Consider the following 19,806-nt stretch of genomic DNA (forward strand, 5'->3'; position numbering starts at 1 on the left):
AGGGAGGGGGAGTGTGTGTGTGTGTCTGTGAAACTGACAGGGAGGGAGGGGGAGTGTGTGTGTCTGTGAAACTGACAGGGAGGGAGGGGGGAGTGTGTGTGTCTGGGAAACTGACAGGGAGGGAGGGGGGAGTGTGTGTGTGTCTGTGAAACTGACAGGGAGGGAGGGGGGAGTGTGTGTGTCTGTGACACTGACAGGGAGGGAGGGGGAGTGTGTGTTTGTCTGTGAAACTGACAGGGAGGGAGGGGGAGTGTGTGTGTCTGTGAAACTGACAGGGAGGGAGGGGGGAGTGTGTGTGTGTCTGTGAAACAGACAGGGAGGGAGGGGGGAGTGTGTGTGTGTGAAACTGACAGGGAGGGAGGGGGAGTTTGTGTGTGTCTGTGAAACTGACAGGGAGGGAGGGGGAGTGTGTGTGTGTCTGAAACTGACAGGGAGGGAGGGGGAGTGTGTGTGTCTCTGTGAAACTGACAGGGAGGGAGGGGGAGTGTGTGTGTCTCTGTGAAACTGACAGGGGGGGAGGGGGAGTGTGTGTGTGTGTGTGAAACTGACAGGGAGGGAGGGGGAGTGTGTGTGTCTGTGAAACTGACAGGGAGGGAGGGGGGAGTGTGTGTGTGTCTGGGAAACTGACAGGGAGGGAGGGGGAGTGTGTGTGTGTCTGTGAAACTGACAGGGAGGGAGGGGGAGTGTGTGTGTGTCTGTGAAACTGACAGGGAGGGAGGGGGAGTGTGTGTGTGTCTGAGAAACTGACAGGGAGGGAGGGGGGAGTGTGTGTGTGTCTGGGAAACTGACAGGGAGGGAGGGGGAGTGTGTGTGTGTCTGAGAAACTGACAGGGAGGGAGGGGGAGTGTGTGTGTGTCTGTGAAACTGACAGGGAGGGAGGGGGGAGTGTGTGTGTGTCTGGGAAACTGACAGGGAGGGAGGGGGAGTGTGTGTGTGTGTCTGTGAAACTGACAGGGAGGGAGGGGGAGTGTGTGTGTCTGGGAAACTGACAGGGAGGGAGGGGGTGTGTGTGTGTGTCTGGGAAACTGACAGGGAGGGAGGGGGGAGTGTGTGTGTGTCTGTGAAACTGACAGGGAGGGAGGGGGAGTGTGTGTGTGTCTGGGAAACTGACAGGGAGGGAGGGGGAGTGTGTGTGTGTCTGGGAAACTGACAGGGAGGGAGGGGGAGTGTGTGTGTGTCTGTGACACTGACAGGGAGGGAGGGGGAGTGTGTGTGTATCTGTGAAACTGACAGGGAGGGAGGGGGAGTGTGTGTGTGTCTGGGAAACTGACAGGGAGGGAGGGGGGAGTGTGTGTGTGTCTGTGAAACTGACAGGGAGGGAGGGGGAGTGTGTGTGTGTCTGGGAAACTGACAGCGAGGGAGGGGGAGGTTGTGTGTGTCTGTGAAACTGACAGGGAGGGAGGGGGAGTGTGTGTGTCTGTGAAACTGACAGCGAGGGAGGGGGAGTGTGTGTGTGTCTGTGAAACTGACAGGGAGGGAGGGGGAGTGTGTGTGTCTGGGAAACTGACAGGGAGGGAGGGGGAGTGTGTGTGTGTGTCTGTGAAACTGACAGGGAGGGAGGGGGAGTGTGTGTGTCTGGGAAACTGACAGGGAGGGAGGGGGTGTGTGTGTGTGTCTGGGAAACTGACAGGGAGGGAGGGGGGAGTGTGTGTGTGTCTGTGAAACTGACAGGGAGGGAGGGGGAGTGTGTGTGTGTCTGGGAAACTGACAGCGAGGGAGGGGGAGGTTGTGTGTGTCTGTGAAACTGACAGGGAGGGAGGGGGAGTGTGTGTGTCTGTGAAAAAGACAGGGAGGGAGGGGGGAGTGTGTGTGTCTGGGAAACTGACAGGGAGGGAGGGGGAGTGTGTGTGTGTCTGGGAAACTGACAGGGAGGGAGGGGGAGTGTGTGTGTCTGTGAAACTGACAGTGAGGGAGGGGGGAGTGTGTGTGTCTGTGAAACTGACAGGGAGGGAGGGGGGAGTGTGTGTGTCTGGGAAACTGACAAGGAGGGAGGGGGAGTGTGTGTGTCTGCGAAACTGACAAGGAGGGAGGGGGAGTGTGTGTGTCTGTGAAACTGACAGGGAGGGAGGGGGAGTGTGTGTGTCTGTGAAACTGACAAGGAGGGAGGGGGAGTGTGTGTGTCTGTGAAACTGACAGGGAGGGAGGGGGGAGTGTGTGTGTGTCTGTGAAACTGACAGGGAGGGAGGGGGGAGTGTGTGTGTGTCTGTGAAACTGACAGGGAGGGAGGGGGAGTGTGTGTGTGTCTGTGAAACTGACAGGGAGGGAGGGGGGAGTGTGTGTGTGTGTGAAACTGACAGGGAGGGAGGGGGAGTGTGTGTGTGTGTCTGTGAAACTGACAGGGAGGGAGGGGGGAGTGTGTGTGTGTGTGAAACTGACAGGGAGGGAGGGGGAGTGTGTGTGTGTCTGTGAAACTGACAGCGAGGGAGGGGGGAGTGTGTGTGTCTGTGAAACTGACAGGGAGGGAGGGGGAGTGTGTGTGTCTGTGAAACTGACAGGGAGGGAGGGGGAGTGTGTGTGTGTCTGGGAAACTGACAGGGAGGGAGGGGGAGTGTGTGTGTGTGTCTGTGAAACTGACAGGGAGGGAGGGGGAGTGTGTGTGTCTGTGAAACTGACAGGGAGGGAGGGGGGAGTGTGTGTGTCTGGGAAACTGACAGGGAGGGAGGGGGGAGTGTGTGTGTGTCTGTGAAACTGACAGGGAGGGAGGGGGGAGTGTGTGTGTCTGTGACACTGACAGGGAGGGAGGGGGAGTGTGTGTTTGTCTGTGAAACTGACAGGGAGGGAGGGGGAGTGTGTGTGTGTGTCTGTGAAACTGACAGGGAGGGAGGGGGAGTGTGTGTGTGTCTGTGAAACTGACAGGGAGGGAGGGGGAGTGTGTGTGTGTGTGTGAAACTGACAGGGAGGGGTAGTGTGTGTGTGTCTCTGAAACTGACAGGGAGGGAGGGGGAGTGTGTGTGTGTCTGTGAAACTGACAGGGAGGGAGGGGGAGTGTGTGTGTGTCTCAAACTGACAGGGAGGGAGGGGGAGTGTGTGTGTGTCTGTGAAACTGACAGGGAGGGAGGGGGAGTGTGTGTGTGTCTGTGAAACTGACAGGGAGGGATTAATAATTAATATTAATAAATTAATAATTGTATTTACTTTAATCCACTGAACCAGGGCAGTAACACAATATAATTTAAAGTTTTTTGTTTCTGTTATGTCTCCAGTTAAATGATTATTATATATATTGATTTAGTGTCATTGTGTAAGTTATGTTCAGCTGCAGCAGTAAAGTGAATTTAACTTAATCCACCAGACTGTGGTTTCATTATGTTACTCAGTTATGCTTTGGGTGACGCTGAAGCAGGACATTAATAGGACAGAACAGAAAGCCTTTATTGTCATTGTACAGGGAGGAAATACAGTAAATAGGCATAAATATATAAAATGTACATATACAGGGGAGGGGGAAAGGCCCCCCAGTCATCAGGATTACATTTAGTTACATTTTAATCAGAGAGAAAAACTATAAAATATTTTTCATGTTTATTCAGCTCCCTGAACACAGACATTTATTTCTGTCAAACATACATTTCAGAGTAAAAAGGATTATAAAGGTTAAAAAGCAGAGATTTTACCTTTTTGCCAGGAGAACCAGCAACACGTCACAGCGACACGGAGGAGTTTGTATAATAAACACAAAACCCTGGACAGACGGGTTCAGTGAATGAGGAGGTGAAGCTGTACAGGAGGGTCAGTCCATCAGAGGAGACTCTGTAGAAGGACAGAGTACCAGCCGCCTGGTCCAGATACACTCCTACTCTGCGGGAGCCTGAGGGCTCTATGGGTATGTCAGTCTGTTTATTATTGTGATAGACAGAGTAACTGTCAGGAGAGCAGATCAGCATCCATGACTTGTCATTGTATCCAAGCACACAGTCAGCACTGTTTCCTTTCCTCCTGATTCCTTTATAAGTCACTGCTATCCAGGCTCCATCTCCACTCCACTCAGCCTCCCAGTAACAGTGACCAGTCAGACTCTCTCTGCACAGAACTTGGGACCAGATGTCAAATCTCTCTGGATGATCAGGATATGGCTGCTCTGCCCCCCATGTCACCTTCCTGTTCCCCTCTGACAGAGACAGGTTTCTGTTTGCTGTGTTGGGGTCCAGCGTCAGCTGGCAGGAGTCTGTAGGCAAGAGGAAGAATTATTATTATTAATACCATCAGGCAGCCTGTACTTTATGTTTCTGTACAATATAAAAACAGCACAGCTTCCCTTAACGAAGCGGGAACTGAAGTTTATGAAATAGCTCAGGAAACATCGGACGGCGCGCGACGCCGGCGGGAAATGCTGCGCGAGCTAAACTAACAGCTTAATTACGGGTAAATAAAATTACACAGCAGCGACATTCATCAGACATATTCATCAGAAGCATATTTACCACAAGACGGCATCAGAGATTAATACTAAAAGTGAGCGTCTTTAGTTTAAAATATAACCTTCCTTCGAACCGCAAGCCTCTTCACAGCAGCGCTACCCGCAGACTGAGCAGAGTCCGGCATCAGCGCCGGTTTAGAAGAGAGAAAGATAAGGAGCACGAACTGATTACATCTGGCTGCAGACTCCGCCAGGACGGTCTCTACTGTGGGCTGGAAACTCCACTCCTGCCCGGACACGACGCTACTAAAGAGAACTCAGCAGGCTGGATTATTAAAGTTAGTTCACGATGTTGCACTGACGCCACTCCACGCTATTGTGGAAGTCATGTGATTCGGCGCCCCCTAGTGGTGGTACATCCTACATTATACAGAGTTATGCGATATAATCCCAGTGGAGATAATAATAATAATATCCTATCCTATATTATTATTGTACATTATTATGATTTATTATTAGTAATAATAATACTTTTATATGGTATAATTATATATAAGATGTTGCGATAATGTTTAACATTATACAGACATATATGTATATATACATATATTATACAAATTATTATAATAATGCTATAATAATTATTGACAATAAAAATGATAACTCTATCCTATACTTCGGCTCTGTTTCTGAAGTTTGCATAACGTCATGTCCGGCCCAGGAGTGGAGATCATGTGATTTCTGGTCCCACAGTGGAGATCCTCCTAGCGGAGACGCCCAGTGTTCTGCAGTCAGACCATTCTCCCGGTTTGGGGGAGACTACGGGTGCCATCTAGGAAAATACTAATGAATCTCAATAACATAAAAGTAAACTCACCACATGTGCATGAAGAACAAATGCAAAGGATTTCTGTATCAGAACATATTTTAACCCTGTTACACTGCCACACACAGACGATATAAGCATCTATAAAGTATTTGTTTGTACAAAAAAAGATGAATGAATTAATAGTATTTTTGGTGATGCCTGTTTTGTCTGTGGGCGGCACAGTGATGCAGTGGTTAGTGCTGATGCCTCACGGCAAGAAGGTCCTGGGTTTGGTCCCGAGTCCTTTCTGTGTGGAGTTCACACGCTCTGTGTTTGTGTGGGATTCTGCAGGGGGCTCTGGTTTCCTCCCACGGTCCAAAAACGTGCAGGCCAGGCTGATTGGTGTGTGTGTGTGTGTCTGTGCCCAGGGTTGGTTCCCGCCTGCGCCCCTTGTTCCTGGGATAGGCTCCGGTGCCCCTCTGACCCCAGTTGGGATTAAGTGGTTACAGTGATGGATGTTTTGTCTGTTTTGTTCTTTCCCTTTGGATTCTGTCTAAACTGTCACACACAGAGAAACTCACCTACATACAAACATGGAAATCCATCTACATACAGTGCAAAAAGCCACACTCATCACAACAATTGCATGAATACAATCATAAAATGGCATTAATGGCATTATTAATAAGAACATGCAGACACACTTACATTTCTGTACGCCTGGTCTGGTCCTGCACTCTCCACAGTGGTCCACACTATAGGAAAAGCAGAATTTAGAATTTTAGAATTAGAATTTAATGATCAGTGGTTATTGTTGACACACCACAGCACACAGTGTACAACAACAAAATATGTCCTCTGCATTTAACCCATATGTGACATCGTGACATAGCAGGGGGCAGCTAATTCAGCACCCAGGGAGCAGTGCTTGGGGGCGGTACCTTGCTCAGGGTACCTCAGTAGTGCCTTGCTGGTCAGGGATTCCATCCAGCAATCTTTCAATTACAAGTGCGCTTCCCTAACCATTAAGCCATAACATAGTACTGCTGTATCCATTTATTTATTGGTGCCTCTTCTTCACAGACATGCATAAGTATCTGTAGCGTGTCAGACACACATTCTGTACTCACTTCAGCTTCTTCAGTTTACAGCTGGGATCCTCCAGTAGAGCAGAGAGCAGCTTCACTCCTGAGACTCCTGGGTGATTGTAGCTCAGATCCAGCTCTCTCAGGTGTGAGGTGTTTGACCTCAGAGCTGAAGCCAGGGAAGAACAGCCTTCTTCTGTGACTCTACAGCCTATCAGCCTGCAGAAAGGAAATCACAAAATATCAGACAAAATACAGGTGGCAGCAACCCATCAAAACACCAGTGCTGACGTGCCCAAAGCCACAGCCTGACTGGGACCAGCGACTGGCCTGGACCCCCCCAGACCAAGCAGCCATTCAGCACCCCTTTTCCTCCATCCCTGCTCTCCCTGTTCCTGATAAAAAGCTTCTATTTGGGGGCATTATTCTGCACCCGTGTTCACCTGTGTGCCTCTGTTCACTGAAGCTCACCTTTTAGCCTCACTGACTGTGTAGCAACACACATGAATAATCAGCTCAGTTCAAAATTAAACCATCCAGTGACAGTGACCCACTGAATGAAACTTAGAGCTGGACTCCCTCATCCACAGTCCTGGCAGAGAGGATGAGGCCCTGCAGTGATGCCAAGAGCAAACAGTGTGACGCCACAGGGGCAGGAAAGTCGGCTAAATCCCAAAGAGGATGATCAGCACCACAGCGCCGGACAGAAACCACAAGATCCCCACGGTCGGCCGCAGAACCACCCGTGAGGAAGTGAGGAACGTCAACAGGAGGCAGCTGACAGCTGATAACAGCCCCAGAGAGGGGGGGCGATCGCCTCCCCCAGCACGGCTCAGAGCCTGCATCGTGGGCAGGGGGGGGGAGAGGGTGACTGGTGAGCAGCCTGCTTGTCGTCTCTCTCTCTAACATGGACGCCTGGAGGATGACCACCCAGAAGGGACTGCAGCCCCCCACCTGCTCAGCCAGGGACCAAGGAGCCGGGTCCAGCCGCGTGAGGAAGGAGCTAGAATCCACACTCCGGCTGCCCTTAAGCTGCCCTTCCTAAATGCCCCCCCTTATCCCCCTAAAATAAAGACCGCCCCTTTGGGGGTGTCCATATGGAATATTGTATGGTACTGTATAACACATAGAGAATGTAATCATTAGGACGCCATTAAGAAGATGTAACCAGAAGCTGATGTGAACCATACAGAGTGTGACCTTGTAACCTTTAGGGAATGTGGACCAATTACTGCTGCAGTATTTTGAAGGCCCAGAATATTCCGTTCTGTATCTGAGCATCTCAGCAGCAGCTGAAACTGCCAAGACGTTTTATCAGTGAAACCTGGGAAGTTTTGCTTTGCTTAGTGTCCAGGGCAAAGAAACAATATTGACTCTGTCATGTTTTCCAGAGGGTTAGACAAGCAACAGGAATGACTGGCAGTGGTCAGCCATCTTTCTGCCAGGTGTCCCCAAAGTGACTAGGAACTCTGACCGGAGGAGATGTGAACATCCCCAGCAGCTAATGCAGGCCAGTCAGGCCGACCTACCTGATGCACATCGTGTTTTATATTAAAATCGTACAAATTATGAAGGTAAAAGTTAATTTTGAAAAAAATTATGGATGCAACAGTACTTTCAGGAATCCTGTTTGAGAAACCTTAGCACATGAACATTTTAAATACTGTGGTCCACACAGATCTGTACAGTGCAGTGAGAACTGATTACAGGAGTGATTCCTCTCTCATAGCTGACAGGCTGTTGATGTGACACAGGAAGGGGTCCATGCAGCAGGCACCCAAAATAAAGGAGCATTTTATTTGGTGTAATTCCACTTGAGGAAATGTGATTTAGGTTCCTCTGCTATGAAACTGTGAAAAGTCCAGCCCAGGTATTTACTCTAGTACACAGTGTAACAACATTAAGTCAGTATAACAATATTAAAACAAAACATCCGCATCATGTCCTCTTTTCTGAGAAATAAAAAGCTGAAATCTATACCTGCTTAGTGGGAATGAAATGGTGTGAGTGCTGTGTTTCGCTCGTGTGACTTGCCTTGCAAACGTCACAGAAACACTTTATAATATAATGTAGGATCACACATGCACATATCACAGGGCCTAAATTCCAGGTGGCCTGAGACAAGGCCGAGTCTGGTACGAGAGGCACCAAAGGGGGGTTACACACACAAACACACACACAGATAACAAGGGAGGCCAGCACTCCAACTTTTATTGCCCAAAGATTTAGGGACCTACAGACAAGCAGAGAGGACCTAATGGACAGGGGTCCCTCGACTTGGCACACAACCCCCTCCCCATACACTCTGCCTTACATTTCACTCACCCAACAGACAAACACCCTAAAGGAAGTTTCATTTAAGTTTGGCTTCTGTATACCCTGTATATTGATTTACTCACGACTAGCCTCAATATACAGATAGGTTATGTTTGTATGTGTCCTTAGACAATCTTAGTGTTTTGTGTGCCACCCTTATAACCATGTTCACGGAGTATCACCTATTTTACCCCTTTGCACTTGAACACATATAAATTTAAATAAATAGATAGGTATAGCTACCATTGTATATATGTTCTCATGGTATACCAGAAGAATCTGGAAAATGAGTGTAACCAATGTGTCCTAACTTTTAGAGAGTCTTCTGTGTTAAAACCCCCCCTTCTCTTCCAACATTCCTTTGTGGTCCTTATCTGATCTTGGTGGACCTCACCAAGTTTCTTTGTTTCTACCATGCTATGTTAAAAGAACTGAATTAAGGTGTATTTTATCCATTCTGGAGAAGATGAATTGGCATAAGCCACACCAAACAAAATATGTTGTTTCCAGATGTGCAACTTATATTGATATTACCACAAACTAACGGCCACGCCTATCTATGGATAAGATGTGCTGTTTGTAATAGGAATATTTGATGTAATATCCGCACAAAGTGTAACATCTGTTGAGGTGCAACCCAAAACACCTGTATCCTATACTGATGTGAATCAGTCACATAGATAAAATAATTAATTGTTTAATCAATTAATACAGATGGTATGAGGTATGTACCTGTGAAGCTGGTATGGCATGTTTGGTGTCAAACTGATTGTTAATCACCCCTGATACCAAATCTGGTCAGTGATTACCATAAAAGTGGATGTATCAAAAGTTATAACAGCTTAATGAAAATCATCAGTAAAGGGAGAATCAGTCGGGCCATAAATCCCAAAAGGACTGATACAGACCCCCTTCCGAAAGCCCGCCAAATGGATGGCCAGCCATTGGGCCAGGAGTCGAATTCCTGGTCATCCCTATTCATGAACTTTAGACCATAAAAATCTAGCACCTCAGAACAAAGGTGCGCAGAGAATAACCGCCAGCCCAAAGAAGAACATCAGCCCGGGAGACGAGAAGCCCACAAGAACCCTCCGGTGAAGGCCCAGCTGAACAGAGAACAGCACCCAAGACAAAGCTTCACCAGGAGAGAGAATCCAAAGGGGCTTCACTCCACTGCTCCAAACGCCGCACCTTCCTGAGTGCCATCAGCTCAGCAGCTCAGCCATCAACTGCCAAGACCCCCCCCCCCCCCACTCTTCAACCAAGTAAACCAACTTCCTTTCATTCTAACAACTTAAGCTGTTCTGTTAACCTGCTATAAGACTTTAGGATCGTGTTTCCACAAACTGTGCTTGCTTTGCAGAACAGTACTGCCCATTTAAGGTTACTCATTTAAATCCGGTCATTGCATTTTCATAATTACATTGTTTGTTTTATTCCGTTATTTCGTGTTTGTTGTTTGTGTTAGGTGTAATGTCTGTCTTATGTTAGTTGTAGTGTTAGCTAGGAATAAATGCATGTCTTTTACACAACTTCAGCCTCCGTCATTGAGTACTCACACTAAGTTCCTGCCTCTGTGCGATCTTGCTACACGCTCTGAACCTCAAACTCGCCTGAAACATCGCGAGACTCTCTCTCATTGGCCGTGAGGGGAGCTTCGCTACCAATCGTGTACATTACCTGGTGACGCAGCTCGGTGGACGAGCCTTCTAACCCAGGTTACTAAGCGATACTGGTAATTAGTGAATCCCATTTAAGTCTCACATTAACAGACTCACAGGGATACCGCAATCGAGTTTGGAGGAGCCGACCATTCGGCATAACAATTGATTAATAATCAGCATTAAATAATAATTAATTAAACTTTAATTAATTCAAACATATTGGTGGAGAATATTAAAATTTATTTGAGCTAATAATTCCTACAATAAAGTACTGACATAGTTCATGCTTAGAGAGCTTGGATACAGGATCAGCCCCATTACTGGTTGAGGCACTTCAGACATGAGAGGCTCTTATAATATTAGTCCTTCTGCTACATCTAGAGGCCTAAACAGGAGCTTAAGTAAGAGTAAATGAACTGGCCATGTGGCTGATCCCTCAGCCCTTCCCAGGACACTCCTTTCTGTGTCTGCAGGATGGAGGGTGTCTCAATTGTGCCGTCAAATACCTGTGGCCTGTGGTTTAATCTGTGTCCCAGTTGCAGTGTCATCGTGAAATACCAGTTTACTATTTGACCGGACAAATATGACTGACCTCAGTATCACCAGTTTACAGTGTACAATACCCAGTAATACTGACCTCAGTGTCCCCAGTTTACAGTGTGGAATACCCAATAATACTGACCTCAGTGTCCCCAGTTTACAGTGTGGAATACCCAATAATACTGACCTCAGTATCACCAGTTTACAGTGTAGAATACCCAGTAATACTGACCTCAGTATCTCCAGTTTACAGTGTGAATCCCCCAGTCCAGCAGAGAGCAGCTTCACTCCTGAATCCTGCAGGTCATTGTCACTCAAGTCCAGCTCTCTCAGGGGTGAGGAGTTTGATCTGAGAGCTGAAGCCAGCGCCTCACAGCATTTCTCTGTGAGATTACAGCTGTTCAGCCTGCAAAAGAAGCCGTGTTATTATACACACACAGAGACCAGTATAAATCCTACACATCAGTGATCAGAGTGATACAAAATATCCAATCAAACTTTTTTTCAGCATAATAAAAGGCACAGATTATAGTTCAAAGAGAATTAGTGGATAAACACAACACAAAATTAAATCACCAGTTAGAAAAGTGATTAAATATGGTACATTTTTAATGTTGGCCAATCCTCTGATGCTCATCATGTTCCCTGTCATGAAGGATACAGTGAACATTTTCATTTCAAAGCACAAATATCCTGAAAGGTTTTGTGTGCGGAATCTTCCAGAGCCAGTTTGAATGAGGGCATGAGTGTGAATATGCTCTAAAATCCATTCACACAGGTTAATTAAAATATATCAGTTATCTTGTTGTTTCAATGTCCTTGAAACTCTGTAACCAACTGCAAACCAATTTTTAATGCACTGCTGTTTAATGATCTTAAAGGGCCAGTTACCCTGAGACTCATTAATATCTGCATAAGTATTTTCATAAAGCTCTGAGCAGCGCTGGGGCTCAGTGATCAGCACTACAGCCGACCATCTAAGGCTTCGGGTTCAGTTCCTGTCTGAGATATATGTATTTGTGTGTGTGTGTGTGTGTGTGTGTTTATGTGGGATTTGAATGATGTCCAGAGGAGTTTATGCTTTTTAAATGACACCTGAATTCCTGATTCTGTGAGTGAAATCCTTTACCTGGGAACTTATAAAATTCTGGCTCTTGGCTGTTTGTCACACAAAGGAAGGTCATGGAAAACCTGTCACTTTACTACATCACTAACATGACTAACAGTCAATATAAAATCTGGCTTCCAGACTGTCATGGAGAAAAAAAATCCAGCCTCGTGATTAATCCACAGGGGAAATAAATGTTACATTTTCATTATATACTTTAAACAATGCTAATATATAACTGCAGTTGTTGTTATTGGTGGGAAAGTACACATCGTTTCTTTGTCCATGTACTGTGACAATAAAGATAAAAAAGTTCGAGTTCTGATCGAATTTTTCCCATAAGAAATAATGGAAAACCAATTAATTGGTTCCCGGCCCCCCAAAATTACACCTAAATATGTTTTTATTTTAGGCATTCAAACACAAAATGAACAGGATAAAACAAGAAGAGCATTTTTTTTTCTTAAGGCTTCCAAAACGATAAAGATCTTATCCCAACATTACCCCTGTCCTGCCCCTATCGTCCGCTCCTCCCGTGTGCCACGCCCCCTCGTTAACCTCGTGTGGGATCCCCATGTGATCAGCTGTTTCTGGTTGTTGTCATTAGTCCTCTGTATTAAGTCCGCGTTTCAGTTTGTTTCCCCAGTCCGGTCATTGGGGCGTTCGACTTGCTTACAGCGCTGGCTTAAAAAGCAACGCATTCTGATCCTGACGCAATGCATTATGGTTAGATGTTTTGCGACCTCTCACCCGGCTGCAAAAACTGGAACCGCCTCCGTGACGACACACCTTTGCCCTTATTGGCTGAAGAGTTTAGTTACACGCATGACGTTTGTATCCCAGGCAGTTCCGATGCATAATCTGCTATTTCTCCCGTATATCACGTAAAGCAGTGAGAACTGGTTTTCAGTTAATTTACCTGGTAAAATAAAGTTTAAATAAATGACATAAATGCTCTAATAGTACACGTAAGTAAGTGGTTTAATTATTGTTAGTTACTGTAATGTTGCACTGCTTTACTTGGTTAATCGTCCAGTCTGTGAAGAAGGCATTCAAGTAAGAATTGCATTGTAGTATGACTCATTTCCTGGTGCAATTTATATTTTGACTTCTGATATTCAGATCGAGTTCTAGGTCAAACTGGTTTGTTCGACTTTCAAGAAATTCGCGTTCTAGTGAGTTCGAGAACCGAGGTACCACTGTATTCTGTTCTGTTCTCTCCTCAGCCAGGAGCAGCTAAGGCCAGCAGAGGGTGACAGTGAGCAGCCAGAGACAGCAATCATACAGAAGCTCCCAGCTCTGGGCTCCATCACATGAACACACCTGCTGACAATAACACTCACATACCACTTATACACCCTGTGGATAAAGAACCCTCACTGTTTCTATAGCAGGTTAGGATGCTGTGCCTGTGATCAGAAGGCAGACTGGATGGGAACGGAAACGTCACTTTTTTGTTTGTTACTACATCACTACCTTCAGTCATTATAAAGTCTGTGGTCCAGATCAGCTACTGCTATAGAAACAGCTGTAGTCAAGATTATCAAAATAATAATATCATCAGACATTTCAAACGATATTCATGTATTACTGCCAGACCAGACATGATTTCCCATCCCCACGTCACTTACAGAGCCGTCCTGGAGTTCTTGACCACAGGCAGCAGCCTCCAGTGCTCTTTATCTGATCTGAAGAATTTCTTCAGATTAAATACATCCAGCTCCTCATCTGACATCAGCATCACAAAGGCCAGAGCTGACCACTGTGCAGGTGAGAGGTCTTCTGCTGAAAGGCTTCCTGAATTCAGGTACCTTTGTACTTCCTCTATTAGAGAATTGTCACCCAGTTCATTCAGACAGTGGAACAGGTTGATGGTCCTTTCTGCAGATAAATTCTCCTGTATTTTCTCCTTGATGTACTGGGCTGTTTCCTTAATGTTATGTGAGCTGGGTCTTGTCTCTCCCAGTAGTTTTTGTAACAGAGTTCTTTTCTGGCCCAGTAGCCTTTGTAACAGATTCTTACTGGAGTCTGTTGAGAGGCCCAGGAGGAAGCGGAGGTAGAGGTCCAAGTGTCCATTCTTGCTCTCTAATGCCTCATCCACTGCAGCCTTCAGCAGGTCAGCTGATGAGTTTGACAGAAACACATATAAAGCAGCGAGATACTCCTGGATGCTCAGATGCACAAAGCAGTACACCTTCTCCTCATACAACCCATATTCCTCTTTAAAGACTTCTGTACACATTCCAGAGTAAACTGAAGCTTCAGTGACATTAATGTTATTCTGTATCAGATCTTGCTCATAAAATATGAGATTGCCTTTCTCAAGGTTGTCAAAAGCCAGTTTACCAAGTTTCAAAAGGAATTCCTTGCTGGTTTCATAGTTTTTCATATACTTGTCATTTTTTAAACTCGCTTGAAAGATCAGGAAGTGTGTGTACATTTCAGTCAGAGTCCTTGGAATTTCTCCCTTGTCAGTCTCACTAAAAAGCCTTTCAAGGACAGTGGCTGAAATCCAGCAGAACACAGGTATGTGGCACATGATGAAGAGGCTCCTTGATGATTTCACATGTGTGATAATCCTGCTGGCCAGGCTCTGATCACTAAATCTCTTCCTGAAATACTCCTCCTTCTGGGAATTGCTGAACCCTCGGATCTCTGTCACCTGGTGGACACACTTAGGAGGTATCTGATTGGCTGCTGCTGGCCGGGAGGTTATCCAGAGGAGAGCGGATGGAAGCAGATTCCCCTTGATGAGGTTAGTCAACAGCACATCCAGTGACGTTTTCTCTGTTACATCAAACCAGCTCTCATTGTTCTGAAAATCTAGAGGAAGGCGACACTCATCCAGACCATCAAAGATGAACAAGACTTTGTACTTAAACAGCTGAGTGGATTCAATTGATTTCAGTTCTGGGACAAAGCGGTGAAGCAGTTCAATCAGACTGTATTCCTCCTTAATCAAATTCAGGTCCCGGAAAGGAAGAGCAAATATGAAGTGAACATCCTGGTTTGCTTTTCCTTCTGCCCAGTCGAGAATAAATTTCTGCACAGAGACTGTTTTCCCAATACCTGCCACCCCTTTAGTGAGTACAGTTCTGAGAGGTGTCACACGCCCATGTAAGGGTTTAAATATATCATTGCACTTGACTGTAGTATCTTCTGTTACCCTTTTCTTGGATGCTGTTTCAATCTGTCTCACTTCATGTTCATCATTGACTCCTCCAGCTCCCCCTTCAGTTATGTAGAGTTCTGTGTAAATCTCACTGAGAAGTGTTGGCTGTCCTTCCTTAGCTTTCCCTTCAAATACACACTCAAATTTCTGCTTCAGGTTACTTTTGATTCTGTGCAGATATTGTGGCATGAGCTGTCCTGAAAAGTAATGAGAGGAAAATGCATTAATTCTTACTGTGATTCTGATCAGTATGAGAGGAAGAATATTTTCCAAAAACAGACTTTTTTACACATACAAGTCCAGATATTTAACTTTGACAAATGTGAAATGTAGTCTTACCATACAAATTTTACTGTAACACCACATACAGTATTGTGCATAAGTGTTAGGCAGACAAAGAAAATGTTTAAAGTAACGCTGTCAACATTAACGCGTTAATGCATGTGATAAATTTGGAAACCTTAATGTTCTATTTTTTTTTTTTAAATGTAAATTAATCATGTACACTGATCCAGGGCTGTAGGTCTCGTATCGTGGTTCTCGGCAGACCGAGCAGCGACAGCGAAAGATGAGGAGGCTCTTCTGAAGGGGAGAACAATGTCCTGTTATTAAGTCCTTAAAAAGACTAACACAGGTACTCAACAAGCACCATAAGACAGAAACACAGGGAGGTCAGATGCCAGGACAGCTCCTGACAACCTATTATTGTGATTAACTGGATTATTTTTGAATCGATTGACACCACGAGTTTAAAGCCATTTATCTGGGAAGTAAGTTGCTCTGGAGAAAAAACCCTAAAGCATCACTTCAGCCCCCAAACCTCCTCAGGGCACCACAGCCAGTCCATGTGCTCCTTACATTTCACCACCAGGTTGTCACGATCCGCTCCGTTCGATCCCGATGTGTGCCACGCCCACCTCGTTACCTCATGTTCAGCCCTGATTGTGATCACCTGAGTCCTGTTATGTCTAGCTTGTCTTTTGTATTTAGTCCTCGTCTGAGTCAGTCTTCCTCAGATCCGTCATTGTATTGTCTCGATGTTCGTGCCTGTCAGCCATCACGTTCCTATTAAAACCCTGTTTGTCCGACTTCTCGGCTCAGCTTGCCTGCTTTCCTGCTCGCCCGCCCTCCAGTCGTGACAGAATGACGGATCTCTCCGAAAGCACGAAGCAGCAGTCCGAGCACCACCGGCTCGGACTGCTGCAAGACTTCGTGTATTGGCAATCCCAGCCCGAGGTCCAGGAAGACCCGACAGCCCTGGAGCTGGCTAACAAGGGCACGGACCTGCTCGGTAGGGAACGCCCAGCCGGGCAGGAATACCTGCTGACGAGGGCACGGAAATGCCTTCGCCGCCTGAGCCAGCGCATAACGAGCAGCCGGGAGAAGCGGAGCAGAGAGCTGGCGGAAGCAGCCCCAACGCTCTACATAGGAGCCTGCTCTCTGCTCCCCGCCTGGGACGACACCGCCACTACCCGCCTGCTCGGTCCCAACGGAGAGCAGCCCCCCCCGTTGGAGGGATACCTTTACCGGCTGGAGCGCTTGCACGGTAAAGGGATCAGCGCCGTAAGAGACGCTATTCCCCGGGTGCCGAGAGCCCTTAAAGGGGCAGCGCCTTCTCGCCCGGCGCCCATCCTGGCGCCCGTTCCGGACCTGCATGTTCCGGATCTGCCTGCGGCGCCGCCTGTTACTGCTGCCACCGCACTGCCCGCGGCACCGCCTGTTACTGCTGCCGCCGCACTGCCCGCGGCACCGCCTGCTGCTGCTGCCGCCGCACTGCCCGCGGCACCGCCTGCTGCTGCTGCCGCCGCTCTGCCCGCGGCACCGACCGCGGCGGTCGGCGCCCTGCCCGCGGCACTGCTGGTCCCGCCTGTCCTGCCTGACCCGCCTGTCCTGCCTGCAGTCGCTGCAGCTGACGCCGCTCTGCCCGCGGCACCGTCTGTCCAGCCTGATCCGCTTGTCCCGCCTGCGGTTGCTGCAGCTGCTGTCGCCGCTCTACCTGAGGTACCTGCTAAGGCGCACCCTGCTGGCCACGTGACGGCGGCGCCCGCCAAGGCTCCCCCTGCTGGCCGCACGCCTGAGGTGCCTGCGGAGGTGCCCCCTGCTGGCTGCACGCCCAAGGCGCCCCCTACTGGCCACGTGACGGCGGCGCCCGCCGAGGTGCCCCCTGCTGGCCGCACGCCTGAGGTGCCTGCGGAGGCGCCCCCTGTTGGCCGCATGCCCGCTCTGCCCATCCAGCCCTGCTCATCGGTCCAGCCTGCTCCGGACCCGCCTGTTCCTGACCCGCCTGTTCCCGTCCTGCCCGCAGCTCCAGCTGCACCGCCTGCTGCAGCTGCCGCCGCTCGTTGCGAGGCGCCCCCTGCTGGCCACGTGATGGCGGTGCCCACCGGGGCGCCCCCTGCTGGCCAGGAACTGAGGGTGCCCGCTGCAGCATCGCCCGAGGGCCTGACTTCGCCTCCGCCAGCAGCAGAGGAGGCCGCTCTGCCCGTGGTGCCCCTTGCTGACTGCACATCCAAAGCGCCCTCCGAGGCGCCCCCTGCTGGCCAAGTGACCGCGACCCTGCCTAGGGCCGCCTCTCCAGTCCTGCCCGCGGCCCTGCCTGAGGCCGCCTCTCTCGTCCTGTCTGCGGCCCTGCCTGAGGCCGCCTCTCCCGTCCTGCCCGCGGCTCTGGCTGCCCCGCCTGCGGCCACGCCCGCGGCTCTGGCTGCCCCGCCTGCGGCCACGCCCGCGGCTCTGGCTGCCCCGCCTGCGGCCACGCCCGAGGCTCTGGCTGCCCCACTTGTTGCCTCCTTAGAGGCCCTGACTGTTTGTCCGCCCTTACCCCGGCAAGGCCGACGCCCCCCAGGACCCCGCCTTTCAGTGTCCCGTAAGGGACGGGGACATAGGCGTCGGGCCCGGGTCCCGCCCACCCTGCCCCCTGGCTCGCCCGTTCGGCCCCTGGCTGTGGCTCGGTGGCTGCCTGCGGGTCCTCCGGCTCGGGGTCGGCGGTCCCCTCCGGGTCCCCCCCTGGTTCCTCAGTGCCGGTCCTCGGTCCCGCCTCCGGCTCCGTGTCGGCCGCCTCCGGGCCCCCCTGCTCCGGCTTGGCGTCGGACGGCGCCTTCCCCGGCTCCGGCTGCGCCTCCGCCTGCCGTGGCTTCCCCCTCCTGCCTGCCTGCACCGGTGTTCCCTCCTGCTCCCTCCATGTCCCCTCCGTCACTCCCTCATCCCATTCCCTTGGCCCCTGGGTGGTCCCCTCCTGCTCCCTCCTCCCTCTCGCCTGCGGCCCCCCCGGCCGCTGCCCGTCGCCCGCCTGGGTTCCTTCGGGCTCCCCTTGTTCCTCCTCCCTTTCCCTTTCTGCCTCCTGTCTCTGCTCCTCGGCCCTCTGTGTCTCCTTCGTTCACCCCTGGCCCCTTCGTGTCGCCTGTGGGTGTTCCCCCCGTGTCTCCTTTCTCTGTCTGCCTGTCCGCGTTTCCTGTTCTTTGTCGTGTCTTGTCCTTCTTCTCGTCCCTGTTTCTGTTTTGTGTCTCGGTCCTGTTTCCCCGGTTTTGTCTCCTTCGTCGCCTCCCCTTGGGGCGCGCCCGGAGTGCACGTCTTTGGGGGGGGGGTTATGTCACGATCCGCTCCGTTCGATCCCGATGTGTGCCACGCCCACCTCGTTACCTCGTGTTCAGCCCTGATTGTGATCACCTGAGTCCTGTTATGTCTAGCTTGTCTTTTGTATTTAGTCCTCGTCTGAGTCAGTCTTCCCCAGATCCGTCATTGTATTGTCTCGATGTTCGTGCCTGTCAGCCATCCCGTTCCTATTAAAACCCTGTTTGTCCGACTTCTTGGCTCAGCTCGCCTGCTTTCCTGCTCGCCCGCCCGCCAGTCGTGACACAGCTCACTTCATTCACTAATTAAATTAGTAAAAATGTCAATGAGATATTGATTAGCCATATGACGTGTGCTAGTGGTCAAGTCAAAAAATACATGGATGTACGATTTCTGCAAATACTGGGGTGACTTTAGGAAAGTTTTTGGATTGGCTCACACACCAACATGAAGATCCTTCTCTCTGGCTGCCTAAGACTTCAGCACAATACTGTACATGTACAGAATGTTATGAGGCTCTTACTCTTCTCCAGTATGTCAGCGAGATCATTTTTCTTCATGGTCCTCAGGATGTACAGTGTGATCTTCAGAGCTCCCTCTCTGCCACAGGTCTTCTGCATTTGACCATCACTGTCCAGGTCATTGTCCTCCTCCAGCTGAGGCCCAGAGCATTCTGGGTTAATCTGATCTAGGTGCCTCACAAACTTCTTCAGCTCATCCTTTAGGAACTTTACGGCTTTCTCCTCTAGTGACTAAAATAAAAAGTCACAGTTAATTATTGCTACTTGCACCAAACCTTTTCAAAGTTTTAAATGTGAATCATAGTTTTAAATATATTTCCTTTAACAGGATGAATTTCTTATTATTCAGCTGTATAAAACATAAGCTAAATCACATAACAGCTAAGAAAACATATCAGCAACAAATACAGACCTTCAATATGGATGATAAACCCGATTTATCATGTAGATCTGAACTGCATTCTTCAATTTGGTCTCTGTGAATAAGGCAGAAAAGTTAATCTAATTCAATCCAATGCAAATTTATTTATTTAGTGCATTTTCACAATATTATATTGTCTCAAAGCGCTTCACATCGTCCCTGCCGAATGCCCCCAGACAGCCAGCCAGAGGCGACAGTGGGTTTGTTTGAGGGGGGGGGGGGCAGCATGTGGCTCAGCAGAGTAAGC

The 19,806-nt window shown here is 49.0% G+C and overlaps 2 protein-coding genes across 6 annotated transcripts in view; both read right to left on the reverse strand.

Moving 5' to 3' along the window:
- LOC140588729 (NLR family CARD domain-containing protein 3-like) overlaps positions 1 to 19,806 on the reverse strand; it is a 300,771-nt gene that overhangs the window by 177,019 nt on the left and 103,946 nt on the right. For 3 of the 5 annotated variants that reach the window (XM_072710671.1, XM_072710672.1, XM_072710673.1), the window contains one exon: positions 19,551 to 19,614. In XM_072710671.1, coding sequence (XP_072566772.1) covers positions 19,551 to 19,614 — 64 coding nt within the window. Of the gene's footprint in view, positions 1 to 11,002; positions 11,177 to 13,509; positions 15,248 to 19,140; positions 19,370 to 19,550; positions 19,615 to 19,806 lie in introns of all 5 variants that reach the window. The other 2 variants (XM_072710669.1, XM_072710670.1) reach the window with 1 other exon arrangement.
- Positions 3,352 to 19,806, reverse strand: part of LOC111837912 (NACHT, LRR and PYD domains-containing protein 3-like) — a 253,964-nt gene continuing 237,509 nt past the window's right edge. Inside the window, exon 14 of the mRNA XM_072710664.1 lies at positions 3,352 to 4,165. Within this exon, the coding sequence (XP_072566765.1) occupies positions 3,642 to 4,165 (524 nt within the window). The 3' untranslated portion in view covers positions 3,352 to 3,641. The remainder of the gene's footprint in view (positions 4,166 to 19,806) is intronic.

The sequence above is a fragment of the Paramormyrops kingsleyae genome, chromosome 4, assembly GCF_048594095.1.
Source record: "Paramormyrops kingsleyae isolate MSU_618 chromosome 4, PKINGS_0.4, whole genome shotgun sequence".
NCBI lineage: Eukaryota > Metazoa > Chordata > Actinopteri > Osteoglossiformes > Mormyridae > Paramormyrops > Paramormyrops kingsleyae.